The 24,306-nt window shown below is 38.0% G+C and overlaps 1 protein-coding gene across 2 annotated transcripts in view; it reads right to left on the bottom strand.

Annotated features, from left to right (window-relative positions):
- Window positions 1-22,200, bottom strand: part of LOC103054523 (protein SSUH2 homolog) — a 32,638-nt gene extending 10,438 nt beyond the window's left edge. The window contains exons 1-9 of one of the 2 annotated variants that reach the window (XM_007439698.3): window positions 22,004-22,200; window positions 18,602-18,660; window positions 14,272-14,373; window positions 13,097-13,157; window positions 10,711-10,840; window positions 8,415-8,475; window positions 6,271-6,395; window positions 3,798-3,860; window positions 1,442-1,527 (exon numbers count right to left, since the gene is read on the bottom strand). In XM_007439698.3, the coding sequence (XP_007439760.1) occupies window positions 1,442-1,527; window positions 3,798-3,860; window positions 6,271-6,395; window positions 8,415-8,475; window positions 10,711-10,840; window positions 13,097-13,157; window positions 14,272-14,373; window positions 18,602-18,660; window positions 22,004-22,026 (710 nt within the window). In that variant the 5' untranslated portion in view covers window positions 22,027-22,200. Of the gene's footprint in view, window positions 1-1,441; window positions 1,528-3,797; window positions 3,861-6,270; window positions 6,396-8,414; window positions 8,476-10,710; window positions 10,841-13,036; window positions 13,159-14,271; window positions 14,374-18,601; window positions 18,661-22,003 lie in introns of those variants that run through there. The other variant, XM_088134317.1, reaches the window with a different exon arrangement.
- Window positions 22,201-24,306: the final 2,106 nt, after the last annotated feature.

Raw genomic sequence — 24,306 nt, 5'->3', positions numbered from 1 at the left:
CTCTTTGTTGTCAGTGTAAAGACCCACCTTCTTTTCTATTAGCAAGAACATCAAAATCTCTAATGAGGACTTATGGGTTCTAAATGGGAATTAGTTCAGTTATTTAAATCCCTGTAACCCCTATCACTTTCTTTTCAATAAATCTTACAAAAGAGAAATCTGTAATAATTATGCTAAGAAAGAAACACTTTCAGTTTTAGATAGCTGCCAAAGAACCTGATAAATATGGCGCACATGCTGGGTTCATACAATGGCCAATCTTGTTTATAAAGTCCAGTGCTATCTGCACCTCTGGATCAGAAACAATCAAATATTTCCTGCTAAATGTCAGGCCCTTTCCATCTGTAGCGTTTAAAAGAGCCTCTTGCCAAAAATGCCCACTGATCATTTGATTTCAACCCCTGCTGTCTGCTTTCTCATGCAGTTGCCATACTGATTCAGCAAATTCCCCAGGTGAAAGTTAGCCCTCAAGTGAATCAGCTTCACGAGGACACAATATATTCATTACATTTTCCCAAACCAAGGTGATAGTCCTCCTTATCTGCAACAGCAGCAAAGGTGCAAGGTGTATATGCAAGGTGCATATGGTCTGCCTGAGGCAAATGAGGGCCTATGCCTGATTGTCTCCTTCTATATACAGTTTGGAAACAGTTCATAGCAGGTCTGTCCAAATTAATTTTGTTTCCAATCCGACCATCCAGCAGCTGTGTCAAAATAAAAGCAGGTGGGGATATCTTTCCCATGCTAGGTTTCAATATTAGTTACCTGCAGGAATCCCCACAACTACAAGGTGATGTCACTTTTGACACCAGGATTGTCCTTTATAAACTATCTTGAGACCCTAAAAAATAATTCATTTATGGTAGATATATTGCAGTCCTTTGTCTTCTGGGCAAATAGAACGTCTTACTCCCTGCTTCCATTCTTTCTGGTCCTTTATTGCCACATATAAGGAATCATTATTCCTAGTCCACTGATTAGAATCACATTTCACTATAGGAATGTTAGTGCAAGTGATCTACTTTCATGGGGAAAGAAAATGAGGAGAAACCAGTTTGGCCTAGTGGCTAACACCCCAGGCTAGAAAGCAGGAGACGGTGAGTTCTAGTCCCGCCTTGAGCATGAAAGTCAGTGGGTGGTTTTGGGTGAGTCATTCCCTCAGCTCAACTCACCTCATGGGGTTGTTGTTGTGGGGAAAATTGGAGGAGGAAGGAGTATTAGGTATGTTCGCCACCTTAAGTTATTTATAAAAATAATAAAGGCAGGATAAAAAAATCTAAAAAAAAAACACGAATGCTAGATGATATAGATCTTAAAAATATATAAAACCACTAATTTATCTTTTCTGAAAGACCTAGATGAGATATGACCATCCAATAAAAGTTTATCATGAAAACTATTACAGGAATAGAAATGAAGTTTTGATTGGAGCAAAGCTTACCGGTTGTCTCCTGTACCCAAACACCACGAGCAGGCATTGTCTTCTGCTGAATTCAACCCACTCCCATTACAAATGGAACACTTTTTCTATATTTGAAGAAATGCAATGCAATTTTTATTTCATTTTTTTAAAAAACAACAACAACTATGTTTCATGTTATTTTGGTGGTTTACAATAAAAGCCATCAAACCTGAGTTAAGACCAGTAAAATTCAAATCTGCACCAAAAGTAAACAAAATAAAATCTATTTTGGAATGGGTATTTTATGGCCTTTCAGATAGGCAGCCAAGAAGCCAACCCCCTCAGTTAAACTTCCACTCTGAGAGATATGCTGGTTTTCAGATGGCTTATGGTTTCAGCGCCCATACATCCTTTATTATAAAGGACAGACCTTTATTTCAGAAAGCTGTCCTTTAGATTTATTCATTTTTCAAAAACTCACTTTCGTCCTTTATTTTGGTCATTTAACTTTTACCATACAAATGGTACCACTTAATGCACAGTCTTTCCCATTTATGGGAAAAATATGGAGATTGAATTGTCTTTTTAAAATAAATTTACATAAGTTGATTTTAGATATTTTTATTAGAATATGTGTTTTTCTAAAGGCTTTTCTTGGTTTTGCTCTTGCATTTTCCTTTGCAAAGCAGTTATAAACATATACAATTAAAAAATTTTATCCTTATGAACTTCTTTCAGATTTGCCCCTTTTTCAGGATTGTCCTTTATTTTTTCCAAGAAAATATGGTCACTGGACTTATGGTACAATTCAAGGTGCTGGCTGTCATCTTTAAAGGCCTTCATGATTTAGGGCCTGGCTCTCTGCGGGGTCTTCTTCTCCCAGTAACATCACCCTGCCCAGTAATTTCAAGGAAACTGGGCTGTTTCTGGATCTCATCTCCCAGGGACTGCTATCTACAGGGAAGGCACAGATTGGCAGCAGACCTTTTCCATTGCTCACACATAGCCCTCCTCTGGAATAGCTTGCTTCCAGACAACCCTTCTGGCTTTTAGAAAGTCCATTAAAGATGGCTGTTCCATCAGGCCACCAGGGCTGGGAAGTTATGATTGGCCCCTGTTTGTGAAATGGCCTTTTAATTTTTGGTCCATTGAGTATGATATGTCTGGTTTTTCATTTCATTTTTTTTCTTTTTGCTCCCCATGGTTATTATTTATAATGTAATTTTGTTTTAATCTAAATTTACAAAGATGGGGAATTATATACTGCTCAGAGCTGGCTTCAGTTGAGGCAGCCAATAATCCTTCTAAATAAATACGTTCTGTGTTTTCCACCAATGTCACCTCAGCTGCCTTCTTATTCACATCATCAGCCACAGTTGCCAGGTGTTTTCCTAATGAATACACGCTAACAAGCAGAACCTGCAACAAAATGGGGCAGTGTATTCCCTCTCCTAAATAAGTGCTCCTGTCCTAGGTTCCAGCCAAGCAAAATGTTCCCCAACATATTGCAGTTTCAATTTGCCACTTCATATTCTATAGCTACCAAGCATGCTAGGTTCCAAAGCTAATATGCACTGGCTCCTTCCCAATTAATTTTCCAGCCCAGTTCAGATTATTTAAACCACTGGATTATCTACAATACTTTTGCCCAAAACTTCAGATCCTCCTCAGGGGCCTTCTCCCAAAGTGAGTTATAAGAGATACACCTACTGTACCTGGTGGTGTTACTCTGCAGAGCTCTCATCACAATTTTTAGATGCCATATGCAGGTCATTGTATTTAATGTTATCATGATATTAAATAATTTCCAAGTGCCAGAGTTTATTTCATTTTGCTATTGATGGTAATATTTATGTTGTCGCTGCTTGATTAATTGACATTACATTTGACCTAAAGATAACAGCCAAATTTGCAAATTGACTGAAGGTTTTATTTCCTACAGGTCCAGAACACACAGTGCGGTTTGTTCCTCAGCTTTATGAATGAAAGACCAGGTCTCTGACAGCTGCATTTTGAAGCTAAAATACAACCATCCAAACTGGGTCAAATTGCCTAGTTAATTATATCAGCTAGTGTGGAAGATAATCAGCCTTTAATTCAGTACAACCTTAGAACAAACAGGTGTAGGGGACTTGGAATGAAGAATCCTAGGAGAGAATATTACTATCTAACTGGAGCTGAACAGAGGAATATATATGGTAACATTCTGTGGCAGGTCCTGCTTTTCAATTGTCTTTCAAAAAAATACACTTTCACTTGTTTGATCCTATTTTCTTGGATTTAGGATGCTCTTTCACAGGTAGTCTTTCTTCTCATAATTTCTAAATGAAATTCTCCACAAAAGGAAGCACTGACATCTGAAAGGAATGTTCTAATGTTTCTTGTGTCAACATACCTTGCCCTTTCCTTTACAGGATTGGCACATGATGGCACCACGCCCATTGCAGTTTCGGCAATTCTGAAAGTAAAGCAAAGGACACAAAACTAAACCATTGGAAAGGCTCTGATGTCAGGATAGCCCTACTTCACTTGAGAATTACTGTTCCCAAGCCTTAATTTTATTAATTTTCTTAAAATAATGGGAAACTTCAGCAAGCAGGATAATTTTGCCCATAATTTTTTTCTTTTGACATCCATGTGGTTATTCCATTTTATCATGCCTTAGTTTTTTTCCAACTGTATCTTTCCATCTATAAATACAGTACATGAAAAGTTCAAATTGAAAAATATTTCTTTTTCCTCTCATGATAGAATTTTAAAGTGCTGTCAGTATGATCTTCATTTAGTTTGTTTGTCTTTTTCAATGGGAGTCTTGTGGATACCTATACCAATGTAATAAAAAGAGAAAAATCCACTCCCCAAAAATGATTTCAGAAAGCTATTGTCCCCTGAACTGGGTAAATCATAATTTCCATTTAAAATCCCAGAAATTCTATAATAAAAGTAATTGTAAAGATCTCAAGACTATTAACAGCACGAAATTTGATATGGTTCATATTGAAACAGATGTTTAAAGTTTATCCAGATTTCACAATTTGTAGAAGGGGCAAAAGACAGCATTTAGTACCATGTAGCTAATTAGAATTAAGTAGGTTTAACTTAGATCTTTAAAATGGAGATGGTATTAGCATAAGCAAGACTTTATAAACTAGTAGAGACCTTCCTTGCCAAATACGAATGCTGTTTTTTTAAAGGTTATCTACTAAAATATTATCTTTGGGTTTCAAACTGCAAAACCCACTTTCGCTACCAAGATCAGAAACCAGAGAGTGAAACAGCTAATACCACATTAGAGATAGTAGTTCATTTCAAAGAACTTAAAGTAACCAATTTTAAAAAAGCAAATAATCAAATAGATCAGTGATTCTCAACCTTTTTGAAGCTGCTGCCCCCCTAAGGAGTGGAAAAATTTTCAACGCCACCCTTTGTGAAAATCCTGTAATTTAGGGTATGGGGGGGGGGGAGTTACTGAATTATAAAAGGCAAAAATTTTAAGTAATTTTTTTCAGTAGACTTACACACCAAATTTGTTCGATTTAACTCGATACTTTTGCCCTGGAAGGTAATTGCATTCCTTTTATTAAAATTAAAATGACTAATGCAAAAAAAATGAAGCAAACGAAAAGCAACTCAAGAAACACGGGTCAAATCAAACATTCATATTGAAAGGACGCTCAGCGCACGCACTGCAATTAATCGCGCGGGAAGACAGCTGACGCATGCGCTGCGATTAATCGCGCGGGAAAACAGCTGACACATGCGCTGTGCTGGTTGGGATTGGAGAAGAATCGTAGTGTCGAGTTCTTCAAGGTCAGCCTACCTAGAATACAAATTCGTCTCGCCATTCTTAGAAGTGCGTGAGGGCAGCTGTCGCGTAAGTTCGTTTTATTGTTGGTACAAATGGTGCAAACCGGATAATCGATTTAATAATTTTTGGGGGGAGTTTTAAAATTAAGTTCGAATGCCAAAACATGCTCATCACCCCTCTACCACCCAAAACATGCCCACCGCCCCCCTACTGCCCAAAACAAGTTCACTGCCCCTCAGCATCCTCCCACCGCCCCCCCGTTGAGAACCAATGAAATAGATAAAGATGAGTCACAATTTGCTTTCACTTCCTATAACAAGAGCCATTAATGGCATGTGACATATTTTTGTACTTCCACCCACCCACAATGCCTTTTTCAGAGGCTGCTAGACTGATTGGAAAACTGTCTCTTTTTACTTTTTACTAGATTTTGTAGAATAACCAGCAATATATGCCCTGAATTTAAATATGTCTTTTGGAATCCACTTCTTCATTTTCCTCCTCTCAGGGAATAACATGGTGATGTTCTTGCATGATGAGTCAACTTAAGTTAATTGTGACCTGATCATTCAGAATTTTGCTGGTATTTTATTGTGATTTATTGTTATTATATTTGTAATCCACTCAATCATCTCATAAGCTTTAACGTCCTTATGCTTCTACTTTCTTAAGCAAACTGCCAACAAAACCATTTTAATAGTAATTTTATATTCTAGGAGTAATTATTTCAAGTTTTTAGGAGACTACAGCAGTATTCAAAATACTGAACATTTCTAAGAACATTTTAAAAGTGGGAGTAATCAGTAAAACATTAACATATCATTAATAAATAGCCCAAGAAATAAGTCATAGAAGTGGTTCATCTAGTGCAGTGTTTTTCAACCTTGGCAACTTTAAGATGTGTGGACTTCAGCTTCCAGAATTCCCCAGCCAGCTTCAGAAAATATTGACTTGGTTCCCTTACTGATTTCATATATAGCCACAGCTTCAAAAAAACACATACTTTAGAAAAGCAGCATATACCTGTAATCCTAAGGAGAGTAAGAAATATTTGTTTTACCTCCAGCAAATATGAGTGGGGTACCGGGATATGCATTTCACAGTCTGTAAACAGGGGAGGTGGATCCACAGTGATTTCCCATGGGGTGGGTGGGGGTGCAACAGCAGCTGAGTCCACGAATCCACCTGGAAGACCAAACACATACACCCTCCTCAATCAATCAAAAACTAAATCAGTATGGTCATTAATCTCATCCCATTACCTATTTTGGCCTTAAAGGAGACAAACATTTGGCTACAGCTGATGATGAACCATACATACTGCTTAAATGGTGTTCTGTAAAATAGTACAGATTTAAAAAAAAAAAAAAAATCTTAAGTAATTTGCCATATATAAGTACTGTAGCTATTTTAAAAAAGACATTTTCCCAGGATTCCTTCAACCACCTCAGGATATTTGAGGCATCACCTCTTTCCAATTGCCTCTACCCACCCCATTAGATTTGACAGTAGGGACATGCTCCAGATCCTGTTGATTAAGGAATGCCATCTAGTGGGATTCATGACTTTTCTGTCATGGTACATGCCAACCACCTGACCAGATTGGAACACCCGACCACCTGAGACCAGATTGGCCCTGACCCTAACCCAGGCATGGGAGTCAGGAAGTTAGTGGAGCCCATGTGGTTTGTAATTATTTTGGAGCTATTATCTTTGGTGTCCTTTCTTTTTTTTTCCCCTTTGATTAGGTATGGCTCATTTTGTATTTTAATTTATATTGTTGTTTTTAAACTTATTTACCACTCAGGGTCACCTTGGCAAGATGGTCAGCCCTATACATACATACATACATACATACATACATACATACATACATAAATACATCTATTCTTTAGGAACTTACAGTATAATCCTGGACATATCTACTGAGAAGCTCTAAAGGACTTCCTCAGTAATGACTGGGAATAGAAATGCAGCCTGAGAGCTTGACAAGCTTTGGGGACTTTTAGGCTATTTGTCAGATACTGATAACCTAAGTCTTATGTTCATTCCCCTTGTGCTTATTTTCCAGGCATTCTTCCCCAAACTGGAATCAAGAGGTGGACAATGGATCAGGAAAGCAAGCGACCAGAAGTGAAGTAAGTCTGCTTACATAGCCTGCCCCAACCATCACAAGGGTTTGGCAATAGCTGTTGACCCATTTCACCCCCCCACCTCTCAGTTCAGATTGTGCTGAACATTTTTAAAAATAATGTTGTTCTGGTTTGACAAAAGCATTCTTAGTGGTACCCTCCAAATAAGTATATTAACTGAAATGATGAACAGATGGTACACAAAGCCTTTATTAACTGAGAGAAAAGAGTCTTCATATTATTTTCATTCAATGGAAATGTCATAGCAACTAAGGAATCAGATGTTTACATTTTTTTCTTTTTAAAATTTTTTCTACCTGCAATATAAAAAGCTCCCATCTTAAAAGGACTACAGACAAACTTTTATTCCTACAGGGAGAGATGTACAGCCTGCCCTTGGCTTAGCATAAACGAATGTCATTGTATCCAGTTCTACATAAAGACTGACATGCCTGCGACTACTCAGAAACTCAGATCCTCTGATGATGGAAACAAAAGTGAAATGGTATATTGCTTTCTCAGTTGGAACATGGATAAAAATTGTGGCAGCTTTCCTAAACTGCATTTTTGTTTTTCTACTTTTAATCCTCAGGACCTCTTCAGGATACGCAAGTCAATTCTTCAATTAAGTTGGGTGAGAAAAGAAAGCCTCCTAGTGCACTTGATAGCTGAAACAGGCTTATTCTCATTCCAGTCCAGCCCTTTAACTCAGGCTGTCACAAATGGAGTCTCCTGAAGCCCTGAGTTTGATGCCAGGCGCCCTTCCGAAAGGATAACTTTTAGTATGATGGAAGGGGAAAAATTAATGCACAACAAGTAATCATACTAATTCTTTTTACTCTCTCTCACACACAAACAAACATAGAGAGACAGAGAGAGAGGTAGTATATGTCCCAGACCTATCTACTAGTTTGTCCTGATTCCATTAAATGTTATTCTGCTCTCCCCTGCCACATGTTAGAGTGTAACCAATGGTCTGACACTTGGATTGGTATCCTGAGGGGTTCAAAGCGGTAATCTCTTGCAAAAGAGTCATTCGGGAAAATTTTCCTCATTCCCACAAGTTACTCACCATAATAATTTTCACTAGCCAAGGATGTCTCTCTACTTTCAGTGAAAGTCTCTAACCGATACTGGGAACAGAAAACAGCAAATAATTCATTAAACTGAAACTGAAGTTTTAAGTATTTGAACAAAAATGGCCATCCTTGGAAAGCAGACTGGCTTCTGATGTGGAAATCTGAACCACCAATTAGCAGAACCTGGTTCTGGACCTTTTGAGAAGTTTTAAAACCCAGCCCTAATGCTTTGAAGTGAAACAATTACTGTTTTGTTTTTAATTATTCCAGTTAGTGTAAACTACTTTTGTTCACTATGAAATAATTACCTTACATACACTAAAGACGATAGAAATTTGAGGCCAAACTTGTTTGCAAATATTGATTTTGGATTTGTAAATCATGCATCTACACATACCCATGGATGCCCTTGGACAAGACCTTTCACTAAATGCATAATCTAGTGGACAGCATAAGTTCCATTTCACATATTAGTTCAAGAAGTGCACTGATTTGATTACAGGGAAGTGTACGTATTGAATCCAAAGCCCAAATGGTACCACACTTCTTAGCACCTTCTTAAAGAAGCTGCATCTTTCTCTGGGTTAGCACAGTAGCTACACAATCAGATGAAACTATGCATTTGAGTTCAAGTGGTCCTGCCAGGATGCAATCAGATGCTTCAGAGTAGGTAAGGGCATGATTTGAGGGCTTTCAATACATATAATTTGGGTGTGTTCTACAGTTGCCTCTTAATGTTGTCAGGATGCTTTGGGGGAAGAGGTATTATATAATATTTAAAGAGGTTCATATGATATTGAACTATATACTGAAAACATGGAATTTATTGATTTATGAAAAGCTTGGAATTGAATATGGAATATAACAAAAATGTTCTGTTTTTATGGAAAGATAATGGCTATTCTAGATTTAGAAACCTGAATTCACAACATATCTTTATCCATTCTCTGCCTTTGAATTGGTTCTCTACTCACATAATGAAAAAACTGTTTGCTATTATATAACCATTTAAAAATGTATTTCATTTTTTATCATTATGTTCCTTCTTTTTTATTTTATATATACTGTTTTGAATTTGAACTTGTATCTTATTCTCTCTTTGGTATACCATAGAGAGAGAGACAGAGAGAGACAGAGAGACATATTTAATATTGTAGCACTTCTCTTTGATGGCCCCTCTTTTTTGATGCTCTTTCTTGAAACATTTTGTTAATTGCAAATCAATAACAATGGCAAACATGTATATAAACATGAGTGACCTAATCACTGTCACTCATGCCCTAGTTACCTCCCGTTTGGATTTCTCTAATGCACTCTACATGGGCCTGCCCCTGAAAAGTATCTGGAAGCTTCAGCTGGTGCAAAATGCAGCAGCATGGGCAGTTATGTGTGCCCCTAGGGCGGTACACGTTACACCTCTGCTTCGCAAGCTGCACTGGTTCCCAGTTTGCTTCCGGATCCAATTCAAGGTGCTGGTTTTGACTTTTAAAGCCCTTCATGGCATGGGGCCAGGTTACCTGAGAGACCGCCTCTCCCCATGAGAAGGCATGCTGCAGATCCCATCTGCTAGAGAACTACATTTGGCGGGTCCCAAGAGGCGAGCCTTCTCTGCTGTGGTGCCCGCCTTGTGGAATCTTCTCCCTCCGGAAGGAGATTAGCTCCATCCCTCTTAATATTCTGTAAGTTCCTCAAGATCTGGCTATGTGGTCAGGCCTGGGATCCCAGGGGACCAGGGAGATTTTATGATGGCTCCCTTATTAATTTTATCCCCTCCTATTTTGTGTGTTTTTACAGTTTTTTTATGTGTCATTGTTTTTAGGTATTTATTTTTTAATTGTTGTACACCACCCAGAGCCACGTTGTGTGAGATGGGCGGCTATATAAATATGATAAATAAATAAAATAAATAAATAAATGTGTGTGTGCGCTTAGATTATAGCTATATTCCCATTTCTCAGTGCAATCTTATGCAGTTACACCACATTTTCGCTGCTAGGGGGAAAACACTGTAAAGGATATATAGATTTTTGATGCTGACTGTTCTCTCTACAAAGTTCAACGTTGGTTCTCAACTGAAGAGGTACTTATATTTTTAAGGAATATTTCATAAATTTGAGTGCTAAATGAAACAGAAGAAAGTATAATAAGGAATGATGTTAGGAAACCTAGATGTTTAACACCTTGACTGGGAGTGATACCCAGGAGAAAGCCTGAGAGCAGTTTTTGTTCCAGCACAGGCCAGACTTCCAAGAGTTCAATCTTCAAGGAACGTGCAACTATAGTACATACTCTGTATGTGTTGAGAGGAGTTAGCTTCTGGACTTTTATACTCTTTGCAGGGGCAGTCCTATAGCAAAACTTGGCGGTTGCATACTGTAGAAATGCATCTTTAATCTCTTGTTCAGAGGTGGAGAGTGTGCTGAGGAAAAGAAAATAGACATGCACTACTTCATTCAGGTTTGGAATAACTATTAGAAAGCTTTACATCCTGACGTTTTGAGCCCTTAAAATTATCGTATGTAATGAAATCAGAACTGCTATTCTTCAAACCGCCCATTTGAGTGAGATGGGCAGCGACCAAATTTGAAATATAAACAAATTTAGTAAATAAATATTCCTATTTTCCCCAATTTGTTTCCTTCACCTGGAGAATCATTGGTTAAGCTGTGAACTGGGTGGACATTTTTTGAAAGAACAACACTGAGTTTACTCTGTCTGCCAGTATGAGTTGTCAGTGGCAGGGACCATCCTATGTGAAGGAGGACCTCCTGCACTCCACACAAAACTACTGTTCACCAAAATAATTTTAGGATGCCTGCTTAAGAGTGCTTTCATCTTCTGAAGTAAGCAGTATGGACCAGACTCTTTTCAACTCCTATGCCTTGGGTTCAGAAACAAGATGCTGTCATTTCATTCAGGAAGAGACACCCTTGTTTCTTAGGAATAATAAGGAGAATGATGTTCCTCTTAACAAATCCTCTTCACCCAATCTTTGGCATAGGTGCCCCAGTAGTGGAGGCTATTATCTTGAATTTTCCTTACAGTACTTACTTTTCTTTCAATGCAACAAAATTACAGGTGCCTTAATGAAAACAGAGTTTAAAGGAGTGTAATTTAAAAATTTACACCCTATGCATCCTGCATAGATGCCTACGATACCTGGCATAATTCCAACTCATATAAATGCATCAATTTCTTGTAAAGTTCATTTTATCCTGGTCTACAACTTATAGCCATGTGTTTTATCCTGTCCTGATACATAGAAAACGGAGCTCAATTTTTCCAGTCTCACCACATACCTCAGCATCAAGTTTGGAGGGACCAATGTTGGGACGTTTCCAGAGGACTGAATCGGGTGCCCAGGCTACTCTGATATACATTTCTCCAATCGATATCATGTTTTTTATTACCCAGAAGAGAATTTTTTATAGGTAAGAAGTGCTAACATGTATAAGAGTGTCCTCAGGATTGTAAAGGGCAGAGCTCCAGCTAATTAATATTATCAGCCAGAGAATTAAAATCAAGTCCTGAAGGGTTTTTTAAAATTAAAATAAAAAATAAAAGAATTACCGGGGTAGCTAAGGGGGTTTAAGATGAAGATTGTTGTTGTTAGCTAGGGAAAACCAAATGTAAAGTTTCTATCTTATTTTTTACTTAATTGGTATCAAAACTCGACATAGCAAACAGGTAGCAAGTAAAGAGAAGGGATCAATATAGAAAATCTATAGCTGTCACCATTTTCTAGGCAAAGCACTAATTTGTTCTGACATATAATTACAAAAGAAATAGAATCTCTGATGTGAAAAAGAGGACACTGTGAACAGAGTATCACAAACACAAGACCTCCTGGGTGGGTGAGGGGTTGATGTGTATATTATATTCAGTGCACAACACCTATCACAGATTGGTTGTCCTACGCTGGGCCCCAAATACAAAGAGGAATTTTTCCACCCATATTTAAAATGGTCAAATGGATCATTATTTTTCTTTCAAGGCAGTTCAAGTGATTCCGTCACTTATTCAGTTCAACATGAGAGTCCTAGTAGCACTGATGAAGTAAGTGAAGAGATGTCTCCATGCTGAAGGCATGACTGCATGGGGTGGGAAACCAAGCTGTACGGATCACTTCTAGGTAAGCTGTTTTCGTGATGGGGGGTGGAAGGGGTTCCAATTCATGTGGAAGTGGTTGGGTACTACATGTGAAGTCTCTCCTCCAGCACCACTAGGAGAGAGGAGGGAATGGGGTTATAATTTAATTAATTAATGATACAATTAATTAATTAATTTTATACCTTGAAAGAAAAGTATTTGATCACTGAACAAGGATAGATAACAGCTAAACAAGGCACGAAGAGTTTAAATAACTCTTCGTGCCTTGTTTACCTGTTATCTATCCTTGTACTGTTATGCTGTTATGTATCCTTGTATTTTATGTTGTACACACACACACACACACACTTACTGGAGATGTGACAAGGGAAATGGCAGAAAAATTACATTGGCATATGATGTACTTAGATGCACTGGGGGCTGGGGATTGCAATAAATGTTGTGTCCTAGGCCCCTGCATATGAAAAGGAGATGTGTATGAAGAGAAATAGATTCAAGATTTTACCCAGCATTTTTATCCATTTGATTAAATCAGCAGAAATGAGTTAGTCAAATACTATCTTACTTCCAGTCACTTAGATGTCGAGGGGGGCTCTGATCAAGTAAACCAGACAAAGATTTGTTTCCTGCAGTGCAAGAAGAGACAAAATAATAATAAATGACAGTGGAAGTTTTCTCCTTTTTCTTTCATTCCAGGATAATACAAGTGGATTAAGCCATTGCATACTGTTCAGGAATTGAATCTTACAAATACAGATTGTCTGTGCTCATCCTCCAGATATATTGGAGCATTTGCAGCTGGTGGCAATGGTATGCTGATTGACAGTTCTGGAATTGCAAACAGCCAGGAAGCTGACCTTGACAGAGATATGCAAGGACCATTACCTAGGCAAAAGGGGCTGAAACGTATTTTAAGTCCAGAAGACAGCAAGTGGCTCGGGCAGAAGCCTACCTAATTCACTGAACTGTAAGGAGGAGGAGATAGAGCATAATCAAACTTGCAAGATTCTATTATTATAGCCAATTTCAATAAAAGTCATTTTAGCCTTCCTGTGGAGTTGATCTCCTGGTCTGGTCTACCTAGTAAGGTTGACAGGAAGTCATAGATCCATTGGATTTGGAGGGAACCAGAAAAGACTGATTTACATACTGAAAACCACGTTAAGGTTATCCACTGTGATGATAGCCATTATGTGTTTGGAAATCTAGTGAATGGGTGAGATGAAAGTATGTCAGCAACAATTTTATGTATGTAGACTACAGACAGATATGATGATGGAATTAGGACAAGCATTCTAGTGGAAATATGGTGGGAATCACTGACTCTTCTGGCAAGATATGCCCAGGTCTCATTCTATGGTCAAATGCCTGGTTGGTCAATGAAAAGGCAATGGCTGAAGAAAATCTTGAAATGTAGGATGCACAAGAGCCCTAAACTATAAACAATTTCTATAGATTGTCAATCTGTTTTTTAAAAAAATAAGAGACTTTTCAAACTCCGAAAACTAGAAATCTTTTTTTTTTCATTAAAAAGGAAGTTATCCTCCTGCAAATTACATATTGATTATCAGTAGTGATTAAGAATTGCAAGGCAAAATATTTAAAAACGCAATCCTTTTATATATTTCAGGTTATAATTTAAATCAAAGTCCTAGAAATATTCCTCAGGTTGAATATAAAAGAGGGAGAGAGGGCCATCTTCCCACACCAGATGTGGATGTTGTTATTATTATTACCTACCATTATCTCCTGAACCTTGCTTTTCATCTATAGATCTGTTGTTCATCAGTTCATAAGGAGGTGCAGAAGCTCCTTCAAAAAGAGATGAATGACTAGATGTCTCTACAGTACAACAGAGAAAGATGTCATAGAAAGAAACACAACTAAAAGCCTTCCAATTGTTCTTAATGAGCAACTATGGAAGGAGGCAACTGATCATATATCCTGAACACTGGCCATTTAGAGCTCTGAAAGTTATCGCTAATACATTGAGTGTTCTAAGAAACAAACCGGCAATCAGTGAAAGCATTTCAGATAGATGTAACATGATCCCAAGCACATACTAAAAATCTGTCACAACATTCTGGACAGCTGAAATTTCCAAAAGTACTTTTAAGGTAGGCTCAAACAGAGAGCACTGTAACTGTTCAGCATGTATATGACAGGTATGTGTTACCATAGTCAGAACTCTCTCTCTCAGAAACTAATACAGCAGATATACCAATCTAATCTGGGCTTAGCTACCCCTAAGCAGGGCTGCAACCTGGTCCTCACCTAAAACATGTTCCATCCCAAACTCAGAGTCCTTCCTCTTTCCAACAGGAGCCTCCTCCATCTTCACTGAATTAAAGCATAATCTAGTACTCAGAGTTTTACCAGCTCCAGCACTAATTCAAGACATCAACAATTTCTGGATAGTAGATGAAAAGAATAAATAGATATATAGCATCTTTGTCTTATTTCTTACAAGTCTTTTCAAAGTTCCAAAAGTGCAGAAGAAAAATAGCCATGCCACTATGATACTCATATACATAATCTTCCAATTGGGCTATGGAATAAGAACTAATTTCATTTCATTTCAGACCATCACATGAACTAGGTATCCCATCACATCCAATATGAGGCACCCTGTTTTGGCTTTTATGGTGTCATTGTTACAAGGAGAAACACAGTGTAAATAATAGCAGTAGTTCTTGTCTTTTGTTTATTTTTCTTCCCAGTGGAAGATTCAGTCTTTATATGCTGTCTGACTTTCCTTTTTGTAAGAGCAACTTGGCAGCAGCTCTTGTTCTGACACACTAAACGCCACTCCTGAATTTAGCTCTAAACAATTCATAAAGAAAAGATGTTTGAATTTAAGCTCTCCTCTCACATATCTAGCATGCCTGCTGTATTCTAAGTATTCTAAGTACCCTCTACTGTGTATGGAAGATTCCACATATACTCTGCATCCAAAGGCGTCCGAAGCTCAGATAACATCAGATAAATCTGCTGTTGCTATGGTCAAAGTGTTCTGAAAGGTCAAGGGAAGAGTAAATATGTAACCCTAATGCTACCACCTTTTCTCAACTCTGGAAGTTGCAACACTTGCTTGCATAAGAGGACTATGTTAGAGGAACTTTCTGAAGGACAACCAATAATATATGTGGAGTCACAGACTCTAGTTGTGACATCTCGCTTTACGACTGCATTGCTTAGTGATGGAAATTCTGGGCCCAATTGTGGTCGTAAGTCGAGGACTACCTGCATCTCTTCCTGTTTTTATTTTAAAATAGGCCAGATAACATCCTGCCAAAGACTCTTATAAAATCCACAATACAATAAAATATGATCCACTGTTTCAAGGTCAATATCATTACAGGGGCAAAATCTTTGAGAGATGGGTTTTTTTGAAATCTGCCATATAGCATATTTGATGGTAACACATTTAATCTGGCTTTTGAAAAGGCTATTCTGTATTTACTTAAATATAAACTGTTAAGATATTTAGGGAGCTGAAAAATATATCTGTAAATAATTCCAAAAGTTACAGGTAAACATGGATCTTTGGTTTTAGTCATTAATTCCTGTACTGAATTATTCTATGATCTTTGTTTAATACAATGAAATGCTGATATCATACCCCTGGAAAATAAATAATCAGGATCAATGCCAATATGACTAATTTTGGGGGTCACCTGTTTAAATCACAAATCTACAAAAGATTCATTTGGGATTTCGTGAAGCAATCCTTATTTTTAAAAATGCATATCTGCGACCAAAGCTTAATAGTGCTTAGTTCCAGAATTATGCAAATGTCATATTTAATTGAAAAGCTACCTGGTTTTAGGAAAACTATTGACTGGTCTAATGGTTTTTCTGGGCCCCACATCCTATTAGGCAGACTAACATAGAGAGTGGTAATGAGGTGATGGAAAACAGAGTTGTTTATGCTGTGCATATCCCACTCAGCCCCATAAAGCTAGATTTGAAGTGAAGGACACTGTCTTGCTGCCAGTGAAGAGAAATTCAGTGGAATGGAACATTTTGTGCTTCAGCTAAGAAAGTGTAAGGTTTTTTGACCCTTTGCAACACACCATGTAATCTCATGGAATTACAAACACATCAAGGAATATCAAAACATCTATTTCCCACATCCATTAATTTTACCACAGCCTTCACTGTACTGGATAGAGAACAATTATAAATTGACTGCAGCGAATACTGACTTCATTATTACTTTGGCTTATAAATTTCATCATAAAGCTGCCATGAAAGTACGGGCTGGCCCTAGTGATGTATTAACATATTGGGTTGCTGTTGTTATTATTGATGGTTGTTGATCCGAAAAGGAGACTTGCACATCAGTTTTTCCTCTCTTTTATTTCTGTTTCTAAAAAAGATGGGGAAAATGCTGCACTTTTTTGGTCAGAGACATTAAGAGGCATTATTTCAGGAGACTCTGGAGACTGCAAAATAGTTTTACAGTGACATATGGCCTATTGAGTGTTGGATTTGGTACAAAGATATCAAATAAGATGGCAAATTAGTACCTAAGTTTAAGTGTAAATAAAGCCTGTTAATTGAATAAGGTGTTTGGTCACGTTCAGGCAGTCACCTTTGCTTGCTCCTCTTAGCTTATTACATCTGGTCAGAAGGGCTGTTCAGCTGGATCCAGGAAATCATAAATTTGCCCCTACACAGAATAGTTCCACGCTCATTACAGGATGCTCTAATGAGACCTTTTCTGGGAAAAAAAATCATTGGATCCAGAAGATCTAATTAATTATAGGTTAAAGGCTATCATTCCTTTCCTGGGCAAATGTGTGGTGACTAATCAGATCTATTGGATGAAGCAGATTTCCTGGATGCATTTCATGTAGGTTTTAGGCCTGGTTTTGGCACTGACACTGCCTTGGTCACTCTGTTGGATGATATTGCCAGGAGAGGGGAATACAAACGTATTAATGCTCCTGAATCTCTGAGCAGTTTTCAAAACTATTGATGATAGTATCCTTCTAGAGAAGCTGTCCAAATTAGGTGCAGGCAGAACAACCTGGTTGTGATTCTACTCATTCCTAGATGGCTATCTCCAGAAGGCGATGATGGGATACTCCTGCTTGAGCCATTACGTTGTGTAGATTTGCAAGGTTCCCTTTTATTATCAACGTTGCTCAACATCTATATGAAACCACTGAGTGTGATAATTCAGAACTTTAGAGTAAAATGTTATCAGTTTGCTGATGACACTCAGCCCTATCTCTCATTTTCATCAGATCCAGGTAATGCAGTGGAATTGCTGAAATTCCATTCCTGGCTATATGGACAGGATGAGGGCCAACAAATCGAAGCTCAGTCCAGACAAGACAGAAGTGCTCTTATGGATGAGTCAGGTGAGTAGAGTGTAACCTGTTCTAAATAGGTTTGTGCTCCCCTACAAGATGAAATGCATAGCTTGGGATGTTTCTGGATCCAACTCTGACACCGGAGGCACAGGATGCACCATCTACAGCCCTACTTTGATAGGGCCCAGCAGTAATCCGTGCCCTGGTAACTTCTTGGATAAATGACTGAAAAACATTACGTGTGGGCTGTCCTTGGAGATGGCTCAGAAACTTCACTCAATACAAATTGCTGTAGCAAGAGGACTGGCTAGAACTGGGTGATGTAATTATATTAAACTAGTTTATTATTATCATTTCTGATTCTGAACCCAGTTCAGGGTGCTGGTTTTAACTATTCTGTAAAACCCTTAACAATTTGAAACCAAACTGTATCTAAAAGAATGTCTCTTCCTGTATGTTCCTGTATGTTCCTGTCTCTTCCTGTATGTTCCTACCCTAAGGTCATCCTTGGGTGGACTCCAAGGTGACCTTCCTTGCTGAGGTACAATAATATGAAGTCCCTGTCTTCATATTTAACAATCATTGCTTTCTCACTTACCTATTTCCTCATCTCTCTGAACCAGACAGAACCAGCCAAGCAGCCAACAAACTGACTGTTCTGGCCCTCTGGCTTTCTTGGCTTGAAAACAGCTTTAATAACTTAATCCCGGCTTGAAACTAGCTGCTACTGTGTTGTCATATCATACCTTGTGCAGTCTTTGGAGAGAGGAGACTGTCACTTCCATAGCTCACACAGCTGTTATCTCTGTTTGGAAGAAGAAAAAGAAACAATGTCATAGAGCTTCTTTTGAAAAACAAGTAAAAAAAGTTCCTGATCAAATGTGGCAACATTCTTCTCTGAGGCCAAGAGATAGCTAGACTGATTAGGCATTTGGGGATTTTCCTTTATCTTGACTAATACTGGTTTGATTCTTTCGGTAACAAATAAGGAAACATGGTTTTTTCCATACTAAAAGAAGCCAACAACTGTTTAGTGTACTGCTTACCATTGCTTATTCATTTAGTCTATGCAGAAGGTAGAAAAGCTCTGGAATTTCCCTGATAGTGTCAATTCAGTCTTCACATACTGAAGGCAATTTCTCTATATCAGTCTGTGCACATACACTGCTAAAGATACATGGTCCATATCCTGCAGGTTTCTATATACTTTGTGGGGTTTCCACATAGTTTCTTCTCTGAGGCCGAGAGATAGCTAGACTGATTAGGCATTTCGGGATTTTCCTTCACCATGACCAATACTGGTTTGATTCTTTCAGTAACAAATTGGAAGCATAGATTTAAGGAGTTACATTTCAGAGATGCACTGTGGAATAGTGATTAGTATGCTGAGGTATGTTAGATCTGAAATCAAAATGCCACAGTGTGACAATGGACCAGCTTCTCGCTTTCTCAATCTATCCTATAGCACTGATTTGTAGAAGCATAAAATGAGGATGTGAGAGAAATCCTGGTGCTCTAATTTAATAAAGACTAGAATGATATACTTGTTATCTATCTATCTATCTATCTATCTATCTATCTATCTATCTATCTATCTGATTTTTTAAGACTGCCTGACTCCGGAAAGGCGCTGGGTGACTTTCAATATGTTAAATTAAAAACACAGCTTACCAAAACAACATTTCTAACATTAAAAAAAAAAAAAGACTCATCAAAGGCTCCTAACCCCAGGCTTGGGTAAAGAGCCAGGTCTTAAGGAGTATCTCCAGGAGGGTGCTGTTCCAGAGGGCAGGGGCTGCAACAGAGAAGACATGCTGCTTTAGTCCCACAAGGCAACAACATTTAACTGAGGAGACCTGAATGCACCCAGTCTACCTGAATATACTTGATGGGCAGAAACAACTGAAGACAGGCAGTCCTTCAAGTAACCAAGCCCTGTGCACTTAATTTAAGGTTCCATGTTGTACAAGATGGCTATTCTCTTGTCTCCCAGAGCTCTAAACCCACTGGAGACTGTTGTCTTGTGGTCTCATGAGGAACAACTGTTTGGAGCACTTGTGAGTGATCTCACACCCTCTCCTTCTCCAGAGAGGAATTATGAAGAGCCGATAATATTTTCACAGAGGAATTATGAAGAGCCAGTAATATTTTTGCGGAGCCATCTTTAGTTACAAATGGATTAAATGTCCAGATAAATTTGAAATAAGATCTTGGAATTAATTATAAGAATCCTTTCTATGAGAAAATGCTTTTGTTTTGAATTCTTAAAAAAACATAATAAACTTTAAAAATTGGACACTAGAGGAAACTAGAAGGAACTAAAGATTACAATTAAAGGAGAAGAACACTTAAATTTGTTTTACAAATACAGAATGAAGCAAAATATTTTAACACTGGACATACTGAAGGTTATTTTTAAACAATGGACCCAGAAGTTAATTTTAAGAGTACCTGCCTCTATAGACAGACCGTGTTTAAAAGATGTTATGGAAGAGGAACAAGTTTTACCTGAAAAGATTGAGACTGATCTGAAAGTAGATTTTAAAATGGCAGACTACAAGAATGACACAGAAAAAGATGCTACACTGGACATAAAAAAGAGACCAGCTGATGTCTTAATAATTAAAAGGGTTATACAAATAACAAATCAAGAGAGTGACCCAGATATTTTCCTATACTAGATTTACAAAAGAGGCTTGTTAAAGCTTTGAAGTATTTTGTGAGAAGGGACAAAGAAAAAATGAAAAAAATCAAGTTCTAGGACATTATTTGAAGGGACTAAAGATCAAGATTGTTAGGAGTAAAAGGAGGGAATATAAAGTTAGTTTATTTGATCAAGATTAAAATAGATATGCTGTTATCTCTGGTAACGCTTAATGGACTTTTGCTGACATCAGGACTGAAATGACGAGGCTTTAAGGATTTGTTTATAGATAAGAGATGGGATATGGGAAGAAGAGATCATTTTTTGTATTTTAAGAGAAGGTGGTAAGTTACTAAAATTGTTTATACTTGTGATGAAGAGGGACATCACTTCTGTATATATTTCTTTTCTTCCTCTTTACTATATTCTTATTTTTTCTTTCTTTTCTATATTCACTTGTGATGAAGGGAAAGTCATTTCTTTATATATTGTTTGCTTTTTATTATATTTTTTCTTTCTTTTCTATTTTTCTTTCTATTTTTTTCTGCACATTCTATTTTTCCTTTAATTGTTTTTAGTTTGTATTAGTTTTTATTTTGTAACTGTCATTTTTAATAAAACTACTATTAAAAAAAGGCTGCATATTGCAGATAAGACTCCATTCATTCATTCTAGGTACCGTCAGCTGAAAACATGGTAGTTGTTGGCGTCTCTGTTCTGCAAAGAGAACTGAGGCTGCGAAAGGTGGATGTACTTAGTACTGAGTCCCAAATTCAACACTGCTGACTTGGTACATTCACAGACACAATAAAAGAAATCAAAATGTACATTGCTGTGCATAATCATTTCCTTTGCCAATAACATCAATGTCAGTTTGGCCAGTGCAGATAACCAGGCATAAACAGCAATCGCATTGGTAAAATTGTGCAGCTCTGATTGCAGAATGGCAGCTACACATGAAAACAAAAACCTATCTTCCTCTCCCTAAAGATGTAGTTCAGCCTCCTTTTCAAACTTCAAAATACGTTTATAGCCCATGCATTGCTTATAACCCTAGAATATGAGTTTGAATATAGTTACAGACGTATTCATTGCCATCCAACGTGAAATTAAAGCTTAAAAATTAGATGAGCAAAATTATTTACCTTCTCTTGGGTTGCTATGTTCTAAAGGAATTATCTTATGGAAATATTTTGAGGCTAATACGCTAAAAATGAATTTGAAACTGTAAACATAGACGCACTGTTCTATTAAGAACAAAACCACACCCAGATGGTGACTGGCATTAATTAACATTCCTGACATCAGAAAAAAAAATGTAAAGTCTGGTATGGGGTTTCATTTAAAACTTTACAAATCTAAATATCCCTAGTCTATATTATTTCAAGTCTCTGTTTCTTCCTGTTCTAGAGCTACTACTTACTAAGAGAAGTAGAGATAGAGACAGAGATAGAGAACATGCTAATATATATGACTTACTCAGTGAAACAAGTCCACAGCTTACCCAATAAGCAGGTCTTTCTCCATTACTGTTTGCAAGGAGTGGCGGAGGTCAAAGGAGAGAAAAAAAACATCCTTGCTTTTAACAAGCCTCTCTCCAAGTCTATGTATGGTAGTTCTTAGGGTTGGAGTAAGACAGGCTCCAAGTCAAAGGAAACAGATGTATTCAAAGGAAACAGGGAAGGACCCAGACCCGTGAGCTTTCTACTTCACTGCTACACACTGCTGAAAATGGTTTTTCCTCTCGTAGTTGTTCGGCAGGATGTTGATTGTGTAACGATAATTCTGTTACTGTATTGCACAAGGTTCTTCTTCACTGACATAGCAACTCTGAACATTTTGGAGCAGAGTTCACCTGTCTTCATGATCTGTTTTCTGTTTTGAATAAGAGTGGGAGTGTGTTTTTTTGGTTTTTATTCCCTCACACAAAAACAGGGGCAGACACAAAAGCCAGGAAGCAAAGAAGATAACTGATTATTTAAAGAAATGTAGGCATGCTTGCTATGATGCCCACTCTTTTTTATTATATATAAATAGATACAGGTATCCATCTCCCCAATGACCTTGAATCTTCAAGGCTTCACAGACACATTTCGGTAGTCGTCTTGGCAACGATGTGGAAGTGATTTGCATTGCCTTTGTTGAGGATGGCTTGTCTTTTCCACTTCCTGTTTAGCCTACAACCCCAACATTTCCTGGTGGTCTTCCATCCACGGACTAGCCAGGCACAACCCCGATTAACTTTTTGAGATCAGGGACATTAACAGCATCCTCGGAGGATAAGGATGAATTAGACAGAGAAGCAGATTTTGAAGCAGGGCAGGCTCTTTCAGGGCCAGCTGACAAAGGGCTTTTAGGAAATCAACTCCTCTTTTGTTTTTGCACACAAAATGTAATAATAATTTATTAATATGTTAAACCTACACCTAGACTCTCAACAAGTCCTGAAACCCTGGAGTGGTCTGCAAGAAATCCTGGAATCCGAGTCATTTGTCGTGACCTCACACATGTTTCTTCACATGTTAGTACAGTAGATTAAGTTTAGGGTTGGACCACCAGGGTCTTCCATAGACTGGAAAATTGCAAAACATCCTAAAACTAAGCTTGATTTAAGGACTTTTATCTTTTTTTCCCAAAAATAGGACGGCACCATGCTGCAAATTGTTCTATAAATGGGAAGTTTACCATGCTGCAAATCAAAGCAACATATTCATCATCTGCACTTCTAACACTACCTGGGAGCCCTTACAGACTATAGAGGTAGCCTTAGAAAATAAATGTGAGTGGCTACAAGCTAGGGATTTGTTTCAAAGTCCACTTGCCCAAGTTGAAGATAAGGATGTTAAAGGGAGAGATCCTAAAGGAGAATGTGGAGTGTGTGTGTCTGTGTCTGTGTATGCCAGTGTTGTCCAAACTTGGCCCCTTTAAGATGAGTGGACTTCAACTCCCAGAATTCCCCAGCCAGCCATGCTGGCTGGGGAATTCTGGGAGTTGAAGTCCACTCATCTTAAAGGGGCCAGGTTTGGACAACACTGGTGTATGCGTACCATACCCCAGTGACAACCATTTGGGGAGTGTGTCCTTAACACGCTCTCAGAATTTGCCCCTTAAAAGAGATTGGGGACCTCTGCAATAGACCATTCCTTATTTTCACACAAAGGCATATTCAGGTCCCCTTCAGACCTTCTAGATCAATGCATGGAGGTTGGGGAGAGTCAAGAATGGGGCCAGAAGGAGCACCACATTCTGTAACATGTTCTTTACGAAAGCAAAAATGTCTTCTAAAAGGATGATTAAAGTTAGCTTCTGCTCATTATGTTTTGGCCACTGGGTGGCAGTGTAAAACCAGCAAATAGGAAAAGCACAGCAGCCCAAGAAATGTTTTCAAAAGGAGCACAACATTTGGTGTATCGTTTTTGCATAATTATATCATGCATAATAAATTCTCCTTTATCATGTCTCTATGTTACAAAATGTTAAGGCACAGATTAATTTTTTTTCCATTGGAAGATGATATTGTGGAGTCCTTGAGGTTCTCTGAGCTTGGTTGTTTTCTTGCAAACATTTTGTTACCTGGCTAGGTAACATCTTCAGTGCTAGAATGCAAACCCCACTCCATCCTAGCACTGAAGATGTTACCTAGGCAGGTAATGAAACATTTGCAAGAAAACAACCAAGCTCAGAGAACCCCAAGGACTCCACAGTTCAACCTTCAGCTACACATATTTTCTTCTACTGAAGATGATATTGTCCAGTGGAGTACTGGATACATTGCACCCATCCACCAAGTTGCTTCTTTAATGGTAC

This window comes from Python bivittatus, unplaced genomic scaffold (assembly GCF_059951505.1).
Source record: "Python bivittatus isolate LINGU-HERP-01145 unplaced genomic scaffold, Pbiv_v1 ctg000080_np1212, whole genome shotgun sequence".
NCBI lineage: Eukaryota > Metazoa > Chordata > Lepidosauria > Squamata > Pythonidae > Python > Python bivittatus.
This window is presented reverse-complemented; position numbering and strand designations above follow the sequence as displayed.